Source organism: Xiphias gladius, chromosome 4 (assembly GCF_016859285.1).
Source record: "Xiphias gladius isolate SHS-SW01 ecotype Sanya breed wild chromosome 4, ASM1685928v1, whole genome shotgun sequence".
In the NCBI taxonomy this organism is placed as follows: Eukaryota; Metazoa; Chordata; class Actinopteri; order Istiophoriformes; family Xiphiidae; genus Xiphias; species Xiphias gladius.
The window spans coordinates 7182808-7203807 of NC_053403.1; the positions used below are offsets into that span (position 1 = coordinate 7182808).

At 42.9% G+C, this 21000-nt stretch overlaps 3 protein-coding genes across 4 annotated transcripts in view; 2 read left to right on the forward strand and 1 right to left on the reverse strand.

Annotated features, from left to right (window-relative positions):
- Positions 1–4493, forward strand: part of susd6 (sushi domain containing 6) — a 37906-nt gene extending 33413 nt beyond the window's left edge. For both annotated transcript variants that reach the window (XM_040124872.1, XM_040124871.1), the window contains exons 6-7: positions 611–1086; positions 2070–4493. In XM_040124872.1, coding sequence (XP_039980806.1) covers positions 611–1086; positions 2070–2095 — 502 coding nt within the window. In that variant the 3' untranslated portion in view covers positions 2096–4493. The remainder of the gene's footprint in view (positions 1–610; positions 1087–2069) is intronic.
- Positions 4494–5283: 790 nt separating this feature from the next.
- Positions 5284–11632, forward strand: srsf5b (serine and arginine rich splicing factor 5b). The gene is made up of 8 exons (XM_040125830.1): positions 5284–5476; positions 5734–5881; positions 6968–7038; positions 7177–7290; positions 7747–7819; positions 9200–9273; positions 9442–9549; positions 9991–11632. Exons 2-8 carry the CDS (start codon positions 5756–5758, stop codon positions 10310–10312), a joined length of 888 nt encoding a protein of 295 aa, XP_039981764.1. The 5' UTR covers positions 5284–5476; positions 5734–5755; the 3' UTR covers positions 10313–11632.
- Positions 11633–11777: 145 nt separating this feature from the next.
- On the reverse strand, positions 11778–20773 carry slc10a1 (solute carrier family 10 member 1). Its single transcript, XM_040125829.1, has 7 exons — positions 20555–20773; positions 20351–20437; positions 19383–19495; positions 16499–16703; positions 15310–15488; positions 14632–14831; positions 11778–11927 (listed from the first exon to the last, which is right to left on the reverse strand). Exons 1-7 carry the CDS (start codon positions 20771–20773, stop codon positions 11866–11868), a joined length of 1065 nt encoding a protein of 354 aa, XP_039981763.1. The 3' UTR covers positions 11778–11865.
- Positions 20774–21000: the final 227 nt, after the last annotated feature.

Here is a 21000-nt window from a genome sequence, read left to right on the forward strand (position 1 = left end):
AAAAGGATTTTTTTTTTTTGTCAGCTTTCCACAACTTAAACAGCCTGCTGTTGCTAGAAACTCCTAAAAAGCTTTAGTTTTGTTTATTCTTGAAGAACACTGCCCTTTTATATTTGGTGTTGTAAAACTACCTCCCACTATGCTACAAATTAACACTGAAGGTTTGGCTCGTCATTCTCTCCGTGGACACACCTTTTATTCAGACGTTTTGGTTGAAACCAGTTACGTAAAGGTCTCCACATAAGAAGGCAACTAGTTTTACGAGTTGGCATTTCTTAAATACCTGAGAAATGAAAGTAAAAGCACGAAAAAGAAGTTAATCCCATCACAGTCGCTAACTGCCTCGGTGATAAAAAGGCCAGAACGATTTGATCTAATGCTCATTGGCACTCTTGTTGATTGTGTAGTGGCCTGAGGGCTTAGTGCAGCCTGCTAGAAAGGGCTTGTACAGTCAACACTAATCACCTCCACTCAGACGTTCTGCTGCGGCACGCAACACACATGACTGCATCATGCCTTTCAACCCGAACCTGGTGTCATGATCCACCTTGTCCACACTTGTCTGTCTGTCTGCCTGCCTCACTCTTATCTTTGTCCCTCCGTCCATCAGGAGGGAGCAGGGAGTCTCAGGCCAGGCCAGTTCCATCATGGTGGAGGGCGTCCAGGTGACTCTGCCCTCCTATGAAGAGGCAGTATATGGAAGTGGTGGACCCTGTGGTGCTTCTGGTCCTCCTCCTTCTCCACCACCTCCTCCAGCTCCTCCGGAGTCTCGAGTCCCCATCGTGCTCTCTGAGGGGCTTCCTCAGGGGGCCACGGGAGGCCAAGGCCCCAGCAGAACCCGCCACCACAGAGACTTAGACTTCTGTCTCCCATCCACCTCCTCCTCATCATCCTTCTCTTCCCGCCGTCACGCAGAGACGGTGCTGGTTCATCAGGCCCCCTCTTCCTCCTCCTCTTCTTCATCATCATGGGCTAGAGAGCACCCTGGGGGTGCATGCGCAGGCCCCCTACCCCTCCGTAGAGACTCTGAGAGCAGCGACCAGAACAGTCTGCTTTCTGTCACCTCTACGGATGAATTTTCTGATGGTAAGAGGGAACAGTATGTGTTATTACACATACATAGAAGGAGACCCCAACTGATACAGATTATTGCTACTTGACAGGTATAAATACTCAGTAGTGATAAATTGGCTGATATTCACTGTTCTTTACATAAACACATAACGCAAAGCGGACACCCTTTTTAAAAGGAATCCCTTAACTTTTTCATTTTAAAGAATTATAACCAAAGGATTTATTAAGCAGAACAATTAAATTCGGTGGACAAATAATGTAATTCTTAAATTATTTTTAATTTATCTCAAACACATCTTCGCTATTTCTGCACTTCAGTGTCATGTTACTAACCTTGCCCAACTATATGCTATGAGCAAATATCAGCCAGTTTATTGGTCTAGCTCAAATAACAAGACACACAAAGTCATTCAGACTTTTTCCTCAGTTGCCAAGGACTAGTGAAGACAAAAAACACCTGTCAAGAGTAATTTTATTTGCCAACAAAATCAATACTTTTTAATAGAAATGTCAGCTCATATTAAATGTTATTCATTGTATAGACTCAGGTACTGATTGAGACATTCTATAAAGACACGAGCAGTTTAAATTAAAAACTTTCACTCTCTCTATTGGATAAAGTTTGTAATTAACCATTAACTTTCAAATAATTGAAAGATTTCAGCTAATCATTCAAACTTCTAATGCATGCATTTGTAAAACAGTGGGAAATGTTTAGACAACACTGTTATAGCGTTAGAAGTAGTCAGTGAGCAGCCTGTCTAATACAGATCTTTTTTTAGATTGGCATTTTTATTGACCAAATTTGACAATAGACAAAACCACCGACTGCAAATGACTAAAAAATTTTCAAACCAGTTTACGTTGAAATGTTTCTGGTGATGGAATGGATTGCTGTTAGAGCGGTACAGATACCATGGCGAGTAGAGCACTGCACCAAGCATGACTTTATAGCCTCTGCTGTATTCTAATATGTCTTCTCTGTTTCCCTGCAGATATTCCCCTGCTGAAGGAAGCATGAAGCCTGCCAGCCTGCTATCAGCATCAGCAGCAGAGCCCCTCTTTCTCTTACTGCTGACCAGGACTGACTGGGGCTGTCAACCTACTTCCCCAGACTCCCTTCAGCAGCCAGCAGAGAAAAGACTAGAACTATGCCCATTCCCCAGTGCAACCTCTTCTACCATTGCTACCCCTGCAGAGCAAAGCCAACAACCGATACTCACTGCACCGTAAGCAGTGACGGAGCACCACTGGACCCAGTTACTGGATCAAACTGAAGACAAGTCAGAAATACAAAGTGGTGCCAGCTCAACATAAATCCTGTAGATCCTATGTATATGAGTAAAACATGCATACCAAGTCAAGGTTGTGTACTATAGGCTATGTATTACCATACACTTGCCTCCTTCCAGGTGTAGATCCCTATATTAACATTGCTCGCAATCGAGACACATCGACTCTGTCTGGGGTTACTGCAGATAAAAAAAAAATCAAATAACTTGTGATGTTCGCTCCTGACGCTGAGGCGCTCAGAATCAGAATCGTCTTCCCGCTGTACTTGAAAAGTTGTGAGTGACGGGCTGGGTTTTTGCGGCCCTCTTTGTGAATGCTGCATGTTGTTTTTAGTTATTGCTGTCATAGCACAGTGTCCCACTCTGAATGAAGCATGAAGCCTCCTCTGTCTCTCTCTCTAGCTGTCTAGCTATCTGTGTATCCGGATGGCGTCTAGCATATGGATTAGTGGGATTGCGAACCACTTCACAAGAGCTAAAAGCAGAGTGCAGCATTTTTCGAAGCACCATATCACAACTATAAAAAATACCTGCTCCTTTCTTTTCTGTTTCCAGCTGCACCCAGTGTCTGGAAGGTGCTGCTTCTGTCGCATTAGTGGGATTAATTGGTGTTCTGGTTCCAGGACTGCGCTACACATTTTACTTGTATAAGGGGAGACAGACATAATGTCACATTTTGTCTGAAAGCTGAGGAGAGGGTTGTCCTTGAACATGGTGACTGGGCATATGACTAAACTTTAAGGTTGTTTGTTCTCTTCCCACTGTATTTATTGTTTGGTGTGTGGCTCAGTTTGCTCTGAGTTATTGAATCTGAGGGTTCATGTGTGCGTGTGCGCGTGTGTGTGCATCTGTGTGTGTGTCAGCTAGGCAGGAGAGCACTATGTCCTCATATGGTAGGCCTCGATACAGCCATTTCCTGATTTGCCTCTCCTCAGATCAGAGGCTGGCTTCACAATATCCTCGTCTTTCACCATAGGAAAATATCCCTCCCAGTGTTGAATAAGTCACATGAACAAACCAGCGTCGCTTCAGGCAACAAGTCCACTACACAATGTGTGTATTATTCATGTAGTCTCTAGCTAGAATATTTATCATTTTCTGCTGAATGGCTGGAAGTCTCCTTAGAGGAACTGGCTCTCGCCCACCTTCACACTGAACTGAAGACTCTCCACTTTTGTGCATTATCGACACAACTGCAACTGGTTGCAGTGAAATAAATAAAGTTTTGTTATATAGCAACCCACCCCCGCCACATACACTCGCTCACCCCTCTAATGCCAAGCGCAAATTTAAGAGAGTATCTTGTTATTTTGTTAGAAGTCACCGTCTGTTTTCATTGCCACTGGAAAAGCTTTGGCGGTTGAGCTGGTCACCTTGGAAACAGCATGACTCAGATGGATCCTGAGAATCACTTTTCAAGCTTAACTGCTTAGAAAAAAAAAACAACGACTTGTCTGAATTTCTGTTCAGTTTTATTTGGCTTTTGTGGCTGTCTGTCAATGTCAACGGCTACATTATTAATGCAAAACAGAATGTTGCCTTAGACTTGTACATTTTCCTTTTTTTTGATGTATAATCTTAAACCTCCACGTTGGTTGCTTTACAATATTGCAACGTGTTCTGTTTTCCCAATGGCCTTACTCTATTCTTTTCTATTCTATGCATAAAAACTGTCTGTGTATCTATCAATGAGTTTACTTTTGTTGTGGACACGACTGAACGAATGTCCATCCTTCTTTGTCCTCCCCTAGCTTTTCCAGCAACTGTGGCGATGATGATGATGATGATGATGATGATGATGATGATGAACCTATAAGCACCTATATTTCACTTTTCCTTTGCTTCTCTTTTGCTACAAGGCATTCAAATATTATGGGGATTGAAAAAAAACCAAAACAACGCAAAATCAAATTTGCGTTCAGAAGCACTGTTGTACGGTGTTGCTTCCCTGAAAATAACAGGTTAAAAAAGTACACATCCTGATTCATAGTTTCAGTGCTTTCAGCTTTGGTTTTTCCTCTGTACATGGCAGTGGGTGTGAAGATAGTAATTTAATATTTGTATAAAGTTTAATTTAATTTTACAGTGTGTATATAACTTTCTAATTAAAGCTTTCTTTTGAATGTGGAAGATGATGTTTCATTTATTTAAGCGCATGTCGGACTGTATTCCTCTCCTCCGTGTTACTGTTTAATTCTTACTGATATAAAGTACACATTTTCAGACTGAAGGCTAGGCCTACGTCAAATGTCAAAGACATTTCCAGTACCTATCAATCACGACAACGTGTATCCACTTTCCTTTGGATTAGATGCCGGAAGATCAGAACCGTGGGAAACCCCTGCTCCTGGTCAATATCAGCTCGGATGAATGTCCCAGCACTGGTTCACCAGTAATCCCTGTAACATTTTGTTTAAAGAGAACTTCCACTGTGCCTGAGGTACATGGTAGTACATTAGTCACATTATAGTAACTCTCGATACTCTTACCTGTCGTGAAATCACTATAAAAGTGGAAGTACATGTGGTCTTGGGCAAAGGTGGCCTTAGTGCTGTATCATTTACAAGTGACTCATGACTGCTTCCTGAATATTGCAGCTGGGTTTGATTAGTCTTCAGAATGACCTCTGTGAGGAGCTCAGCTCCCTGTGAAGCTGTTGTATCTTTACAACGGCTTCTTAAAGACCCTTTTTTTTGTGTCTGAATTGTGTAACAATGGTTCTTTCTGGCTCGAGATGTGGTTTATCATCGCGTCCTTCGTCCCGCTGTTATACTATTTTTTTTAATCTATATATTTATATACTCTAGTGCTGAGCTCCACACAGCGATATCTGCGATGTGTCTCTTTGACTAAGTGTTATAGCGATGCCTAGCGGTCAGAACCGGAAACTGAACTGGGCCTGTGACGTCATTTTCGGAGACCCTATCGGGGCGCTTCGGTTTTCTTCGTGTTCTGCGGTGTCCGCCTCCCTCGTGCGTCAACCGGCGCGTTTTCCTGCCCCCTTCCCTGAACGTCGGAGGCTCCATTTTGTTTGATTCTGGCTTTTGCAGTCACTGTCGACAGCTAGCAAAAAAAAAAGAAAAAAAAAATACCATTAAGATCACTCAAAGGTATGTTTACAGACATTAAAACGCATTATAACGTCAAGTATGCAGTTCTTGTTTCGGTTAAAAGTTAGCGTTAAATTTGGTGGAAAGGCCCTTAAGTTACACATACCTGGTTAGCTTGCTACCGAAATGACACAGGCCTGGTAACATAAATGGGGCATTCGCCAGTTCGACCTAGTCTTGGTGTATGTGTAATTCTCAATACGCTGTGTTAGCTAAATCCCGAAGAGTAAATGAATGTGTTCCTCGCCTGTCTGCAGAAACGTTTCCAGCAAGACCAACATGAGCGGATGTCGTATTTTCATCGGCCGGCTGAGCCCCTCGGCCAGGGAGAAGGACGTGGAGAGGTTCTTCAAAGGATACGGCCGCATCCGAGATATCGACCTCAAGAGGGGCTTTGGGTTCGTGGTGAGTCGCGTAACCTTACAAGAAAATGGGCCACGACAGCTTTCCTCCATGTGCAGAGAAAGTCACAGAACTCTATATTAAAAAAAAATCTGACAATTTATACTCTGCTTTACAAGCAACTGAATCTTTATGTATCTCGATCAAGCATTATTCATGTTGGCGTATTCCCACAACCACCGAGTTATTAATAATTTAAGGTCTGCCTTTTGTTCCATACCATATTTGCTGACACACACTCTCAGCAAAACTCTCAGCATGATGTCTCTGAACCGTCTCAAAATCGAGAGTTTTTATGAATGAAGTGTTGTCTGGTGGGTTTTTCAGCCTGTCAAATTTAACAACATAACACCTATTTTTGCAAAAGGCACCGAGCTTTAAACAATTAGATAGTACAGACACTAAGGAAGTATGAGAGTTGCAACGATAAGTCCATTAATACAGTAACTCAAATGGCAGAAACTTAATCACCAACTGTTTTGACAATTGAATTATCGCTTCAGTCTTTTTTTTTTTTTTCGCCTCGGGCTCTGGGAAAATTTAACAGGCATTTTTCACTATTTGTATACATTTTCTAGATTAAACGATTAATAGTTTAATCAAGAAGATAGTCGGCAGGCTAATCAATAATGTAAATAGTAGCCCAAGATGCTTTCTCTTTTTGCAAAATTCATTTCACTTCACTTTAAACTTCATTATCTAAGTTTAAAGTGAATTTAATTTATTTTGTTGACCCTTAATTTACACACAAAAACCTATGATGACAAAGACGTTTTGACAGTTTTATTAAAAATCAAAAAATGAAGCTTCTCATTCACACAAATATATATAGATATATCTATATATATATATAGATCTGTGGATGGGGGTGAAACAGCTCCAGGAACAGTATGTAATTGTGTCACAACAGTTTTTGTGCATGGTCTGTGCATTTTGAAGCTAATAGAGGAACGGTTGTACTGACATATTTTAAAATAGTTTGGCACTGGTCTCCTTGCCCATTTAACAATGACATATAATCAATGTTAAAAAGGCTCAAATGTGAAGAATAGAAGTTGTAAATGTTGTTGTATGTTCTGTTTGCTGTAGGAGTTTGACGACCCCAGAGATGCTGAAGACGCAGTGTATGAGCTTGATGGCAAAGAGCTGTGCAATGAAAGGTAGGAATTTCTATCGTGGTAAATGTAATTTTAGTGTTAATAAACTAAGTTTGTATGAGTTGACCTTCCCCACTGTCCTTTTCTCTGTCCCTTTCCATGCTAAGTGCTTTTTCCTAAAACTCTTTCTTTCTATTTTAGGGTGACCATTGAGCACGCCCGTGTTCGTCTGCGGGGCGGCCGTGGCAGAGGTGGCAGCAGTGGAGGAGGACGTTTCTCTGATCGCTACGGCCGAGGCTCCCAGAACAGTCGAAGGTAAGGTTTTCACACCACCCTCAGTTTTGGTGACAACATTTTACTTGAACTATGATGGCAGACAAGTTGCACTTGCTTTCATTCGAATGAGTAAGGAACAGATGTAAATCCGTGCACTGTGCAAATAGGTCAGTTAAATACTGGTGAAAGGTCAATAGTCAGATTATTGCAGTCCACGTTTATAATAGCCATTCTGGGAATTTATGTTTCTTTTTCTCATGATGTGAACCAGTTTACTTAGGATGTAATAAATCACCTACACGGTGGAAATCTTCAACATCTTACTCAAAATGCAATACATGAGCCGTGCTCACTGCATTTGAAAGATCCTTCATATTAATTAGCCTTGGGTACAGACAAGTAGCTAATGGGAGCTCCTAGGCTCTGTGCTAAAGTCTGTATCTGAGCCCCACAATGTTATCCTACAGTCACCTGAGTCATTTGTCTCCGTTTCAGTCGAAACCCTCCTCCGATGCGCACTGAGAACCGCCTGATCGTGGAGAATTTGTCGTCTCGTGTCAGCTGGCAGGTTGGTATCGGCACATGTTTTTTTAAACACAGCAAGCCTCTAAAAGCTGCAACACCACAAATGTTGTCACCTCCACCAGTCTGCCTCCAACAATATACACATACAATTCTAGAAGTGATGCTAAAAAACAACATAAGATAATCTATTTCTGAGATCAAATCAATAATTATAGACTTAGCTCGCTAATATGTATCAATAAAGTATATAAGCCCAAAGTGTTCTTTCAAAATCATCTCTCTTATCAGTCTGCATTTCATGCAGTTAAGTAATAAGTCAAAGAACAGTAACAACAACAAAACACTTAAATCTGTTCCTGTTTTCAAATTTTAACCAATTCTTCACCCCTTTATTTGCCAGCCTGACTGTTGTGTCATATGGAAGAGCTCGCTTATGGTGGAGTTAACCCCTTCTGGGTCCTTCTGTCTGGGTTGAGCCTGTGGTGTCAGCCAGTCTGTCCTACTCCTAGTTGACGCCTGCTGGTCATGTGAGCGCTCGCTCCACACTAGAGGCGCTGGCGGCCCCTTCACTCACTCGCAACGCCTGGTGTGTGGTTGAGAGCGAGAGAGAGGAAACAGAGAGTTGGCAGAGAGAAAGGAGAGGAAAGAGCGAGAGTCGATGGTGATGGTGGTGGCGTATTGATCGATGGTTCGTTAATTTGAGGGGCTTCGATCGATCGATATCCCCCCCTCCCTTCCCCCCTGTGGTGTTCCCGCACATCGCGAGCGAGAGAGAGAGTGTGAATTCCTCCCAGGTGCCCATGGATATAATCTGCTGTTATCCCGAGGTTATGGTGGGCTCGGAGAGCCTGCGGCCCACCCCAAAGGGTTTCGCTCTCAGGTAGTAGTTTCCTCTCTTCCACCCTGTTCACTCTCTTTACTGAGGCGGGGTGCCGAGACAGGGGCGGTCCCGGCGCGGAGCCCCGTGCCCTCCTTGCCAGGGAAAATGGGGCTCTTTGTGCCAAACGCTGCCCAGGCGGCGCCACTGCAGTTCAGTTCATGCAGATGGTGTTCATCTCTCTGTAGTTTTAAATGAGGAGTGGGTCCAAGAATCTCAAAGCTGTTGCAGATACTCAGCCTACCCAGTAATAGCACTTGTCAGAATTTGTTTATCTAAATTGGCACACATACCTTTTCCTTTTTTCTTTTTTTTTTTTTTTTTTTCTTTTTTTTAAATATATAAAACACATTTTGTTTAGGATGGGCTGATGAAACATGGTCTTTGAGGTTCTTGGACTCCTCCTCCTTATCTGCAGTAGCCTGTGTAGTCCTCTCAGAGAATCTAACCATCTCTCTTTTTGGGTAAATCAGTCCTGTTTAATTTCTCAGCCTGTACTTGTGTTCCTGAGCCCCTCCGTAAGGTGACTGATTTTTATATGTGTAGGACCTGAAAGATTTCATGAGACAAGCTGGAGAGGTGACATTCGCAGATGCACATCGCCCCAAGCTCAACGAAGGGTAAGAGCATTATCTCTCGGCATCACCTGACTGATGAGTATCTCGGTACAAATCGTGCTTGTATCGTATCGAGCTTGCATTTGCAATTTGGGGGAAAGTAACTATCCATTTCGTGACAGAAAGTGTGACTGACATTCCAAATAATAATGCCGGATGTTGTTTTTACAGGGTTGTAGAGTTTGCCTCTTACAGCGACCTGAAAAATGCCCTTGAGAAACTGTCTGGAAAGGAAATCAATGGCAGGAAAATCAAGCTCATAGAGGCAGCCAAGAAGAGGTAAGTTGTCTGCTGGAGCCTCCACTCACTAAAAAAAAAAAAATCAATACATATTAGAGAAGTCAGCTGATTGTGACTGATGCATTCCTTTTTTACTCACGACTAGTAACGAGCAGATGATTGTTTCCACTTTCAGCCCCGGCTGCCTTTTTATTCGTAATTAGAGCACACTGTTATCAAGATAACTTCATCCATGATTACTGTGCCACTTGGGCACTTTTGAGAATAGCACTGAACAGTTCTTTTAACCCCTTTATAAGTCAGATCACAGACACAGGAAGTCCTCTTCTGATCATAGTAGCGTCCAGCAGGGTTGACTATGATTTATTTGAACCACCTGTCCACAGTCAGACTGCCAATCTTGATGTGTGTGCTATACTTAGTATAAGTACAGGTATATATTGTTGTCTTATCCCAATGTTTCTCTCTTCTCTTTCCCAGGTCGAGAAGTCGTTCCCGGTCTGAAAGCTCCTCGCGCTCGCGGTCTCGTTCTCGTGGTCGCTCTCCATCACGCTCCCCCCGACGCTCACGCAGCCCCGCCAAGGCCCACAACCGCTCCCGCTCCCGCAGTGGCTCTCCTGCCGGAAGCCCTTCATCCCCGGGCTCCAAATCAAAAGAGCCCGCCAAACGCTCCTCCAAGACGAGCAAGTCCGCCACCCCGCCCTCCCCTCCGCCTGCCCAGAGAGCCTCCGTCTCCCGCTCCCGCTCTCGCTCGCGCTCCCGCTCCCGCTCCCGTTCTCGTTCTACTGACAGCCAGCGCTAAGAGTTTTGTTTACGTTTAATGGGAATCAACAGTTAGAGACAACTTGTTTCGGCAGTAGAATCGGCATGGAGGAGTTGGCACACTGGAGCTCCCATGAACCCTTCTGACAGCCAAGACGAGAGTTTTCCTCGAATAAAGTTTGGTTTTTTTTCCTGTCTGGAATTTTCTAATCACTATCTTCCACGTTTTCACATCAAACATATAGAAACATTGTCAGGCAGGAACAACGATCTCGAGTCAGATATTTTATTGTCATTAATTGGGCATTTAAATTTAATAACATTAATAGAAGACAGCAGATTCACAGTGTTGCTGTTTTGTGTCATTCCCCTCAAGTACGGACCCACGTGCATGTTTACATCCAGTGACTCCTCGCCTCTCAATTTATTCGTCCCACAGGTCTGCAGGCCCAGCACTGCCATGCCATCATTTCTTCCCACAACATCACCAAAATGCCCGAGTGAAGCAGCATCTAGATTCACCGTTATTGGACTGGAGAGTCGTTAATCTCTACGCTTTGAAAAACTTCTCAAGAGGGAATCAGTTTTTTTTTTTCAGCAGTGACAGGATGCTTTTAATAAGTCGTGTGACCACTTTCTTTACTTCTTGTGATACTTTTGCTTGTAGGTGGGAGAATTTTTAATCACTTTCCAAACTTTCGTCCTTATTGCCCATGTTTTCCGAGCCCTTACATGTCTTTTCCCCTCTTTTTTTTGATCTGCTGTCCCCACCACAGCTGCTCTTTGCGATCTGTATAAATTTAGGATGCTTGCATGTGCTTTCATTTGATCATAATCGAGAATATTCTTACTATATTGATACTTTATTTGTCCTTAAAACTCAAATTCAAACCATCATTACGACTGGCATTGGCAGTTTCAGTATCAAGAACACTTGTGTACAGTTAAGCACATTGTTCAACCAGTTAACCTGCTGGACAGTAAATTAATTTCATGGATGTTACAGTTTCTTGCAGGGACTGATAAACTTATTCTGTTGAGAATAAGGTCAACTTTTTTTGACTCTGGATTTCACACTCTAAAATGGTGTTGACACATAATGCAGTTAAGTCTAGCATTGTGATGAATGTTATGTTTTTGGTTTGGGGTTTGTGTACAGCATAGGAAACTTTTGTTTTACATAAGTGTATAAATGTAATTCCAAAAAATACTTGTTGGTACTGTGACTGGTGTTACTGTGGTTCAAATGAACATGTAGACAAGAGTTTGGAAAATACAACATTTTTTACATAAGGATTTTATTTTCAGTGAAAAATATGATGGACGTTTGTATGCTGTAGGAAGACAATGGACTCAATAAAAGCATTTTAACTAAATCACACATTTTGCCTTCAACAGTGCTTGAGGAAACATTTACAAGTAAATTTGCCACTTTTCAGCTGGCACTTCAGAATATACTTGTTTCAAGTAGTGCAGGAGCCCTCTTAGTGGAGTGCAGGGCTTTGTCCGGTCTCCCATCAGGCTTTGGTCATCAAGACTCCACGTTACTGGGGGGAAAAAAAAATTCAGGAGATGTCCGGGGTCCATACATCGTCATACCGTCGCCTCGGAGGGCTCTTTCAAGTTGTCTTCGGTGGTTGCCGGCTGGTATGTCTCTGCGGGTTACACAGCAAAGGGGGTTGAAGGAGAAAGCCGATCACAAAGTGCACCGATGAGGGGAATCGTGGAGCTAAGTAGCCAGGGCCCCAAACGAGAGGGCCCTCAAAAAAGCCTGGAATTAAACGTTTTATTTTATCTACAGTTCCTCAGAAAATGTATCTCATTAGCGTTGTACGTAAACAGTCACTGTTGGCTGACAAGACTGTTTCTTGTATGGAAAACATAATTAGAGCCCCTCTCTGTAGTAAGACCAGTCAGTAGCAGGTTGTAATCCCGTGCCTGCTGTTTTAATACTGGGATGCTGCCTTTTTTGTTGGACAGAGGCCTCAGGCTTCTAAAGTCTGCAGTTACATCAGAGTGGGCTCATCACGTGTTGCAAACCGAAATGAAACACGATTCTAGTGGAGTCTTACTGTGAAATACAGTATCAAAGTCATCCTCTCTCAGTGCTGGGACCAGAGTCTTTTGTAAAAAAAAAGAAATTGTACGTGTTAGAAATAAGGTTGTATGATGCTGTAAAACCTCATTAATAAAAGCTCGACACGGTAATGACAGTATGTGGAGGGAAGGAGGGTGGAATATTCTTGGATTTCAGACTGTGCAGGCCTTCCTAGGTGCAGGGCAAACACCGGATCACGGGTCTTCCTAGTAGCCTCCACAAACGCCAGTGTTTACTCGTTGATTCAGCCATTCGTAGGCGTGACAGAGGCTGCAAGTTGATCACACATTTCAGCGGTAAGATACTGGACTAAAACTGAACTAAAAGTTGGTACATACCCGGAATCTGAGACGATTCCTCTAATCTAACCAAGTAATATTAAAGAAAGATTAGAAAAAAATATTTTCTGGCCCCCATTTTTTTTTTTTTCGCCTCCATTGGATGTTTGACAGCGTAGAAATAAACAGGAAAGAGAGGAGGCCGCAGAGGATGTTGTGTTTACGAGAAGGTTGTGTGTGATCCCGACTGGTGTTTTTTTTTTGTACCAGTACAGATCTTTGTCGCGGCAGCCTTGTGGACATGCCGTAGCAGGATGTGGTCTTGCACATGCTGGCCCACTCGCCGGAGAGGCTTCCTTTGGCGCCTAATGGTTGCAAGCACCAACGCTGCCATGAGAGGTCAGATCCAACCCGTTGTAGCTGAGGTCATTTATCGCGGGACGGTTTCTGCTGATTTCATCCATCGCCCTCCTCCAAGCAGCGTTAGGAAAACAGTGCATCCCTTATCAGGTCTTACCGGCTTTAATCCGCCGTTTTGACCCTGAATGGCGTCTATTCCTAACTGTCCCTCTTTTATATAGAGAGATGAAATGGTCACTCGAAAATTCATCAGCAAACTTTTTTTTTTTATCATTGATTAATGGTTCCAGTTATTTTTCAAGCGAAAATGACAAATATTACCTGGTTTCAGCTTCTCTCTTGTGAAGATTTGCTGCTTTTTCTTCTTTGCCTTATAGGACAGTAAATTAATAATTTTTTGGATTTCTGACTGGTGGTCGCTAAAAGCAATTTAAAGAAGTCAGCATGGGGTTTAGAAAATGTTCTGACATCTTGTAGACCGAAACGATTAGTCGATTAATTGATTAAAAAAAGGGGTAGACTACTGGATGTGGAAAATAATCGTTAGTTGCAGCGCTGATTCTGATGTGGTGTATATTCCTCTGTTCCTAATTTTCCTACATCATGTCTTGTTGCTGGTATTTTGTCCACCTCTTTCCGTTCCGTGTTGCAAATACGTACCTCTGTTCCTTGGTCCGACTGCAATGCAACAATTATTTTTATTATCGATTACTTTTTATCAGGCAATTAATCGTTTAGTCTGTAAAAGGGTGGTGGTGTTACGGTGTCACAAATGAAAAAACACCCACCGCAGTTTCTCAGAACCTGGGCGAATATTGCTTGTTTTGTCAGACAAGCTGTTCAAAACCGAAATATATTCAATTTACAATGATATAAAACGGACAAAAGAATCAGCAATTTCTCACTTCTGAGACTCTGGAACCACCAATTGTTCTGCAATTTTGCTCGATAAATCATTTTACAGCTTGAAGCTGGCAATGTTATATATTGTACATTTTTGTTATAGTCCATATATTACGTCAAAAGACCAAAGGCCACAGCGCTTTAGTCTCTCTCTTAATACCCTCGGTCTGTGGCAGCAAGCCCAAGACTCCGTTGTTCCGCCTAAAGATGTAAAAGTTTAAAAACAGGTCACAAGTAAATACTTAACATTCATTTCAGAAAAGGCCAAATAACTAGAGATAACAGCTGGGCTCTGTAGTTTTTAGCAAACATTAGTCAAACCGGAGTGAACCGTGTTTTTTGTTTGTGAGTATTTTCAGCTGTATGTAGTATTTTCTAGTATTTTTTCAGAGTTTCTGGACAACGATGGAGCTGTATGGCACGGACGAATAAGTTGTATCAGGCTTTTGGATGCACAGATAATATTCGTTAGCAGGATCAAGTCACTGTTGTCAAAAGGAAAATATATAATATCAGCGGGCTTATCTTTTAATGATCGATTGAATCGAGGACATTTTTTTTCCGCACTGTTCCTCGCCACAGCTGAGCTCGAAACTCCTGAACAGCATGTGAGCTGCGATGAAGCCAACCCCAGTAAAACGTATGAAGAGGCCCGAGTTCCCTTTCCCCTTCACGTTCTCATATCCCATCAACCCTTCAACGAGCCGGTGTCGGTCTTACCTTTCCCTTTTGGCGTGAGCCGCCGGTGACACCTGAACAGCACGATGAGCACGGCCGCCTCCGCCAGCTGGAAGGACAGGTAGACCATGGGGAACAGAAACAGAGGGCCGACCACCTCGGGGGGGAAGGCCATCTTCACGATGGTGGAGCACAGCTGGATGTTCTGACAGCCTGTTTCCATGGCAACGGTCCTCCGCTCCCTGGGAGGGGGGGGGGGGGGCAGATTTATTCATAAGTCATGGATACATGAAGAAAGACTCATTACTCCTTATTCCCTGACACGACTAATGCTGCCTGTCGCGCTGTCCATCAGAGCTTGAATTTAACCAAGTGACGGTTCCAAGTCTTTATAGGCTTTAATTATGGATTTATTCATGGTTACCAATCACGATGCTTAATCAATCATTTACTGAGATTTTACACATTGTGTACCATTCGTTGGTCACGTTTATAACTGAATACTTAATGGTTCGGAAGGGTCTCCCTAATGAATTGCAAGTGCTTGCAAAGCGGCAACTCAAAGGCTGTTGTTATTAATGGCATATACCTGATGGACAAATCCTTAATAAATGACTAATTAACCAGAAATAGAGCCATTAATTGCAATAAATAAACCCTATATAAATGGTTCCTTATCAGATCGTGGTTCCCAAATAGCCCCTGAAATGCCTGACTTACGACTGGTTGAGTCTGAAGAGTGAGGAGACGATGTATCCTAAGGTGTAGCCTATGAAAGGCATGAGGGCCCCGATGGCCATCAGAGGGGGAGACAGCACCGTCAGGATGGAGCCCCCGATCGCAATGCTGGCAATGACGCCGATCGCCACAACAGCGAGCATCATCATAGTGAGGCCGACCTGAGAACAGCAGGACAGGAAGCAAATCAGACGGTAGATTTGTTTGCCTTTTATTTGGTTTCTATACTTTTATTGAAGGATAAGTCTGTTAATGTTCTGTGTTTTCTTACTGTCGGCGAATCCCATGAAAACACCAGAGCTAGTAATGAATTGACCCTGCTCACAAGAACTGTCTTTGTAGCCAAAGCCTCATATCTCTGTGCCACAGAGCTCCATTTGTTGTCCAAAAAACCACTAAAAACATAAATGAGATTCACTGCTGCACTAGGTGACATGTCGCTTTGTTAAAGTGAGCGTGGGCACCGTAGTTGGTTTTGAGTCAGTCCTGCGCACACCTTCTTGCTGCAGGCAATACTCACTGGGGGGAACGTAATATGTAGTCATCCGCAGCTGAAAGTAGTCCCAAACAAAAGCAGCATTTACTCCTGTTTGAGTGAAGTGTTCTCAAAAAACACAGGGACCAGCTTTTTTAAGGAAATTACTGGGCCTTTTTAAAAAGTGAAATTATACATTTGTGACCTGCTTTTAATATCTTTATCTGTGTGCCACAGACTGGGCGCTCAAGTTAGTTTTGGTTGATTATTTCCATGACTTTTTTTTAGAATAATTTTTTATGATGTCTTCAAATTGCTTGTTTTGTTTGATCAGCTTTTGTTTGATCCCAAAAATCTTCAAATCAGCAAAGCCTTACACTTGAGAAGCAGGAAACAGCACATTTTTGGCATTTTTGCTTGATATATTACTTAAACAGTTAGTAAGTTACCATAATGTAGATGAATTTAGATTAATTTCTTTATTAGACAGCAGATAACTGACAGCAAATGAAGCAAGAGAGAGATGGGGAGTGGTACCCAACAAAGGTTCTTTGCTGAATTGTGGAGGACATTATGAGAACATGGTCATAATGTTGTGCCCTGTAGATACATTTCTGCCTGTTTACTAATTGATCAATCTACCTATCTTTTCGTCTCATCTATTCAACCCTCTGACCCTCTTGCGTACGCCCTGACCTTTGTGATGGTCTTGGCGAACTGCGGCCTGTAGCAGTTGATGAGGACGCCGACTCCGCAGGGTATGATGATCATGATGAGCGATATGATGATGTCGACGTAGGGCACGGCATTCTGCAGGTTACTGAAACCCTGGCAGTAGAGGTAGAGCAGCAGGGGCATCATGCCCAAAGCCAGCACCGTGGAGCAGGAAGTCATCACAATACTGAGGGGAAGACAGGGAAGCGAATGTAACAGGTTCATGAGCTGATGGTGAGAAATGCGTAGTCCAGTCTTGGGCAGGCTAACTTACTGGGTGGAATTCTGTTGCGGTTGCAGGAAGAAAAAAAAAAAAAAAAAACGCCTCCTGCTGGATTTTCTCAACAGAAATCAACACAGTTTCGATTGGATTTCATTGCCAGGGCACGGCAAAGTTATCCGGACTTGTACGTCCAACACTTTGGTGCAGCGCACACTACTATATTTCAACATATACTGGCCAGTTTGCCAAAAAAAAAGTGGTGAGGGTATTTGTAGTTCCCCGATAATTTATGATCCCCCCAGATTCAGGAAATTTATGGGGGATGTTCATGATTCCTAAAGTTTTTTAATGACCCCCTCAACTATCCGGACAAAAATTTGCAAGCAAGCAAGGAAACTGAGTAACATTTTGCTTTACAGATGAAGAAAAGGGCAAAGACGGTACATTACGTAAACAGAAGGAGACTGTGTAAGAGACTGTATGAGAAGAGCAAAGAGAACAAACGGGTTTTGAGATGCGTTTTAAAGATGTGCCTTGATTTACCTTCTCTGAGACTTAGCGAGAACTACCTTTAGTTTCAAGCACATTTACACTCCCTTGAGTTTGCCTACAGGATAAGCACTTTTCATCTGGAACTCTCCACGGATATTCTGAGGTCTTACTTGGTATTTTTTTGGACTATATGGCGTCAGCTCTGTCCAGTTCTGTCCATCTTTTATATTGTAAAGAGTAATGAAAACTGAAGCCTCCATGGGCCGCTGGCGGGGCCTTAGACTTATCAATTGCAGGTTGAATATTTTCTGAGATGCAACAGACTATCCGCCAGCCCAAGGTTTATGACCCTCATACTGCCCCGTTATATGACAGTAGCCGTGTAACTACATGCAACAGCCACCTTTACAATCTAATAATGAACTCCGTAAATGGTTGTCGTTGTTGAAGCTGACTGTGCCTGCACATTTGCTCTGAAAAATGATGGTATTATGACTCTTTTTTTTTTTGTCTCCAAACATGATATTTGGTGACAGGTTTACTTTTCCTCATCTACACCAAAGTTGGTGAGGTTAACGATGATACTGAGGGGGTTGTTTTCAACAAATGATCCTTTCTCTTTCAAGTATTTTGTTAAATGATGCAGAAACTATAGCAATGGCCGAAACAACCTGTTTTAATCAATACTTGAGTCTGTTGTAGTCATTAGTGCCTTCATTAATGCCCGTGGCTGTCTACGCTTCGCAGCTGAGGGGCCAGATAAGATCCTCGGAGATCAGATAGAGCAGGAGTGTCCCGAGTGACGCGCCACCGCAGTGTACGGACCTTTGTGAAGGAGACACCTAATGAGGCGATGGGTCTGAGAGTGAAGGGGTTCAGTATCACGTAATTGTGATCATAATATGATAGCTTTATGATCAGACTGGTGATGACCTGCGGGCCATTCAACTCTAATAATGATAGGAATTGTTCCACTGGTAATCTGATCACAGGATGATCAATGATTAGCTCAATGCCATTAACTGCAGCCGCATGAAAGCAAGTGCTAGCAAACGGGCCGAGGTTGTTGCACTTTTACTTTAAAGGGTCAGTTCAGCAAAATCACAAAACCACACGTTTTCACACTAGTCATTTCATTCCATGCGAAGAGTTTCGGTTTTGTTTTCTATTGTTTGGTATTTACCTCCAATAAATCCGCTCACAGTGAGGTCTGTGGATCATCTAGAGAAAGTGGGACATTTTGTCTGGCAGGGTCACTATTGAGCTCTGCGAACGTCATTTTCCAGTGCTTTGACCGACAGAAACACGAGTCTTTCCTTTACATTGCGCTTACATTTACCTTGACACATAAAACTAAAACATATCTGCATGGATACCACTTGGGTTAGGTGGGAAATGTGTTTTAGTGATTTGGGTGAACCTTTAAGGTTTAAGATTTCTATCAGCACTCAAAGTATAATTGACCGTTATCTGACATGCGGATTTCTCCACACACTCCAAAGAAATCAGCAAAGATCAAAAGTCGGATTAATCAGACTCTGAAATCGACAAGTTTCTGGGCGATCATTGGGATCACACTGCCCCGGTCCCCGCGCTGAGGGAACTGCAGGCCGTGGGACGTTCAGTTGTCTAATGCTGGCTGCGAAATTTCCGCTTGTCTGCAGGGTACCACTTCATCCGTCATTTCAAGGGGGACACTCCTTCGACAGAGACGATCTCCCGCCTTGATATGAAGGTGCAAGGCTGCTGACAATCAATGTCATCTCACGCCGTCGCCAGTCTATCCACGGACTGAGCTCTATGCCTGGAGCACAATCGCTCCCATTCATTTCACACGAAACGCAGCAGTTAAGAACTACAGCAAAGGGTTCGCCGACACCTGAATGAGGATGCCAATCAAAAAGTAATTTTGGGTGACTGTCATTGTCCCAAATTCCACTCTTTTTGCATCTTATTATACAAGCTACTCGAGTGCACTTGAACTGTGACTTAACGTGCCTATAATGCAATGTGACCCTCCAAAGCCTTTCCCGATCTGCTACTAAGCTCTCAAAAGGTTCAGCTAAGGGTGTTCACTCGAGCCTTAATCACGTCCGGTGACATTTCTGGAGCATATTCGTTTCGTCAACGCCAAGTGGCTCACGTGCGCACCTGAGGTTCATGTCCCCCTGCAGGGCCAGAGCCAGGAGGTTGGAGAGACTTCCCCCGGGACAGCAGCCACAGATCAGGACCACCACAGCCGTCATTTCGGCCAGCTGGAACACCTGAAACAACACGAACATCTCACCGATACCAGAGTCTATCACTGATCACAATGTCTAAATGTCAATGTCTAATAGTGAAATCAGTAATCATGTGAACAAATAAATTGAACATATATAAATAACAGCTCACACTACATATAATCCCTGACAGGTCTTCTCCCACAACCACTGTCTTTTTGTAATTTCGCCAGATTTTTGTTATTTGTTGTAAATGTTTCGCCGTTTATCGATTTTTGAGCGATTCCTGATTCCTCAGCCTATTTCATCTGCATTAGGTTTTTATACAGTCCGTTGGTGTAACTCACTCCTTTTTTTTTCTTGTTTCATTAATGTGCTATTTTACTGCTCCTTTCTCCTCACTTTGTGGAACTGTAAGAAATCTGCCAAAAAGAAAAGGTTTTTACTAGTCCGGGCCCATCGTTTTTCTAAACATCAGGGCTGCAACTAACAATGGTTTTCACTGTCAGTTCATTTATGGGTATTTCTTTTTGATGGATCGACTAATCCCTTAGAGTATAAAATGTACGAAATTTTTAAAAAAAATACCATCACAATTTCCCCCGAGTCTATTGTGGAACCATCAATACTTAACATTACTTTGCTATTTTCCCTGTTAAAAAAATACATTCAAACGAACAAATAACACCTCTACATTGGTAAACACATCATATATAATGTCATATACTGTATAATAAGATGTATTGATCAGTTTGAATATATTCAAAAGCATTCATGTTGTTTAAATCAGTATAAGGGTTTACATTCTTTCAGACTGCAGGAGGACTCACATGCTTCCTGAATAGTGAAATAAAGTGTTCGTCATTTTAACTACCAGAACTAAGCAGCAATACCAACCTTAGCTAAGCAAAAGGCTGTGAGAGGCATGACACCATACTGGGCCAGCACTGCTATCGCCACCCCCTTAGGCTTCACTATGTGGCGCTGGAGAGAGGGGGAAAGATGTTTTAGTGTAAAAGTGATCATCAAGACTGTCTCTATCCTTAACATAATGTACATTAAACCGATGATTATGTATGAACCGAGTGTCTCCGAAGTCACCTTGATCTTGGACACCTCCATGGTGCATCCCAGTGAAACCATGGTGATGAATACGGCGATTATCAAAAGTATGTTGATGGTTTTGTCCATCACCGGGGATATAATAGCCGTGTAAACAGAGCTGGTGTTAGCAGCCGTCGTGTTGAACGAGAGACTGTCGTTTTGCCCCAAATCGGGATCAGAAAACAGATTAGCTGCGTAGTCCGTGGCGCCTTCCATGTCGGAGCGGCACACGGGGCACTGAGTGGGAATCTTCAAACACCAGCGGACACAAACACTGACAGACAGAGAGATCGGAAAACAGATTGTGTGGCAGGAAATAAAGTCAGGTGGAATCCAACCACAATCATTTTAACATCACGGAAGGGTTTCTTCGAGCTTCACCGTTTTTTCTCATTTCCACAGTCTGCAACTGTTATCCGAACACTGGCGGCTATTCCATGGAC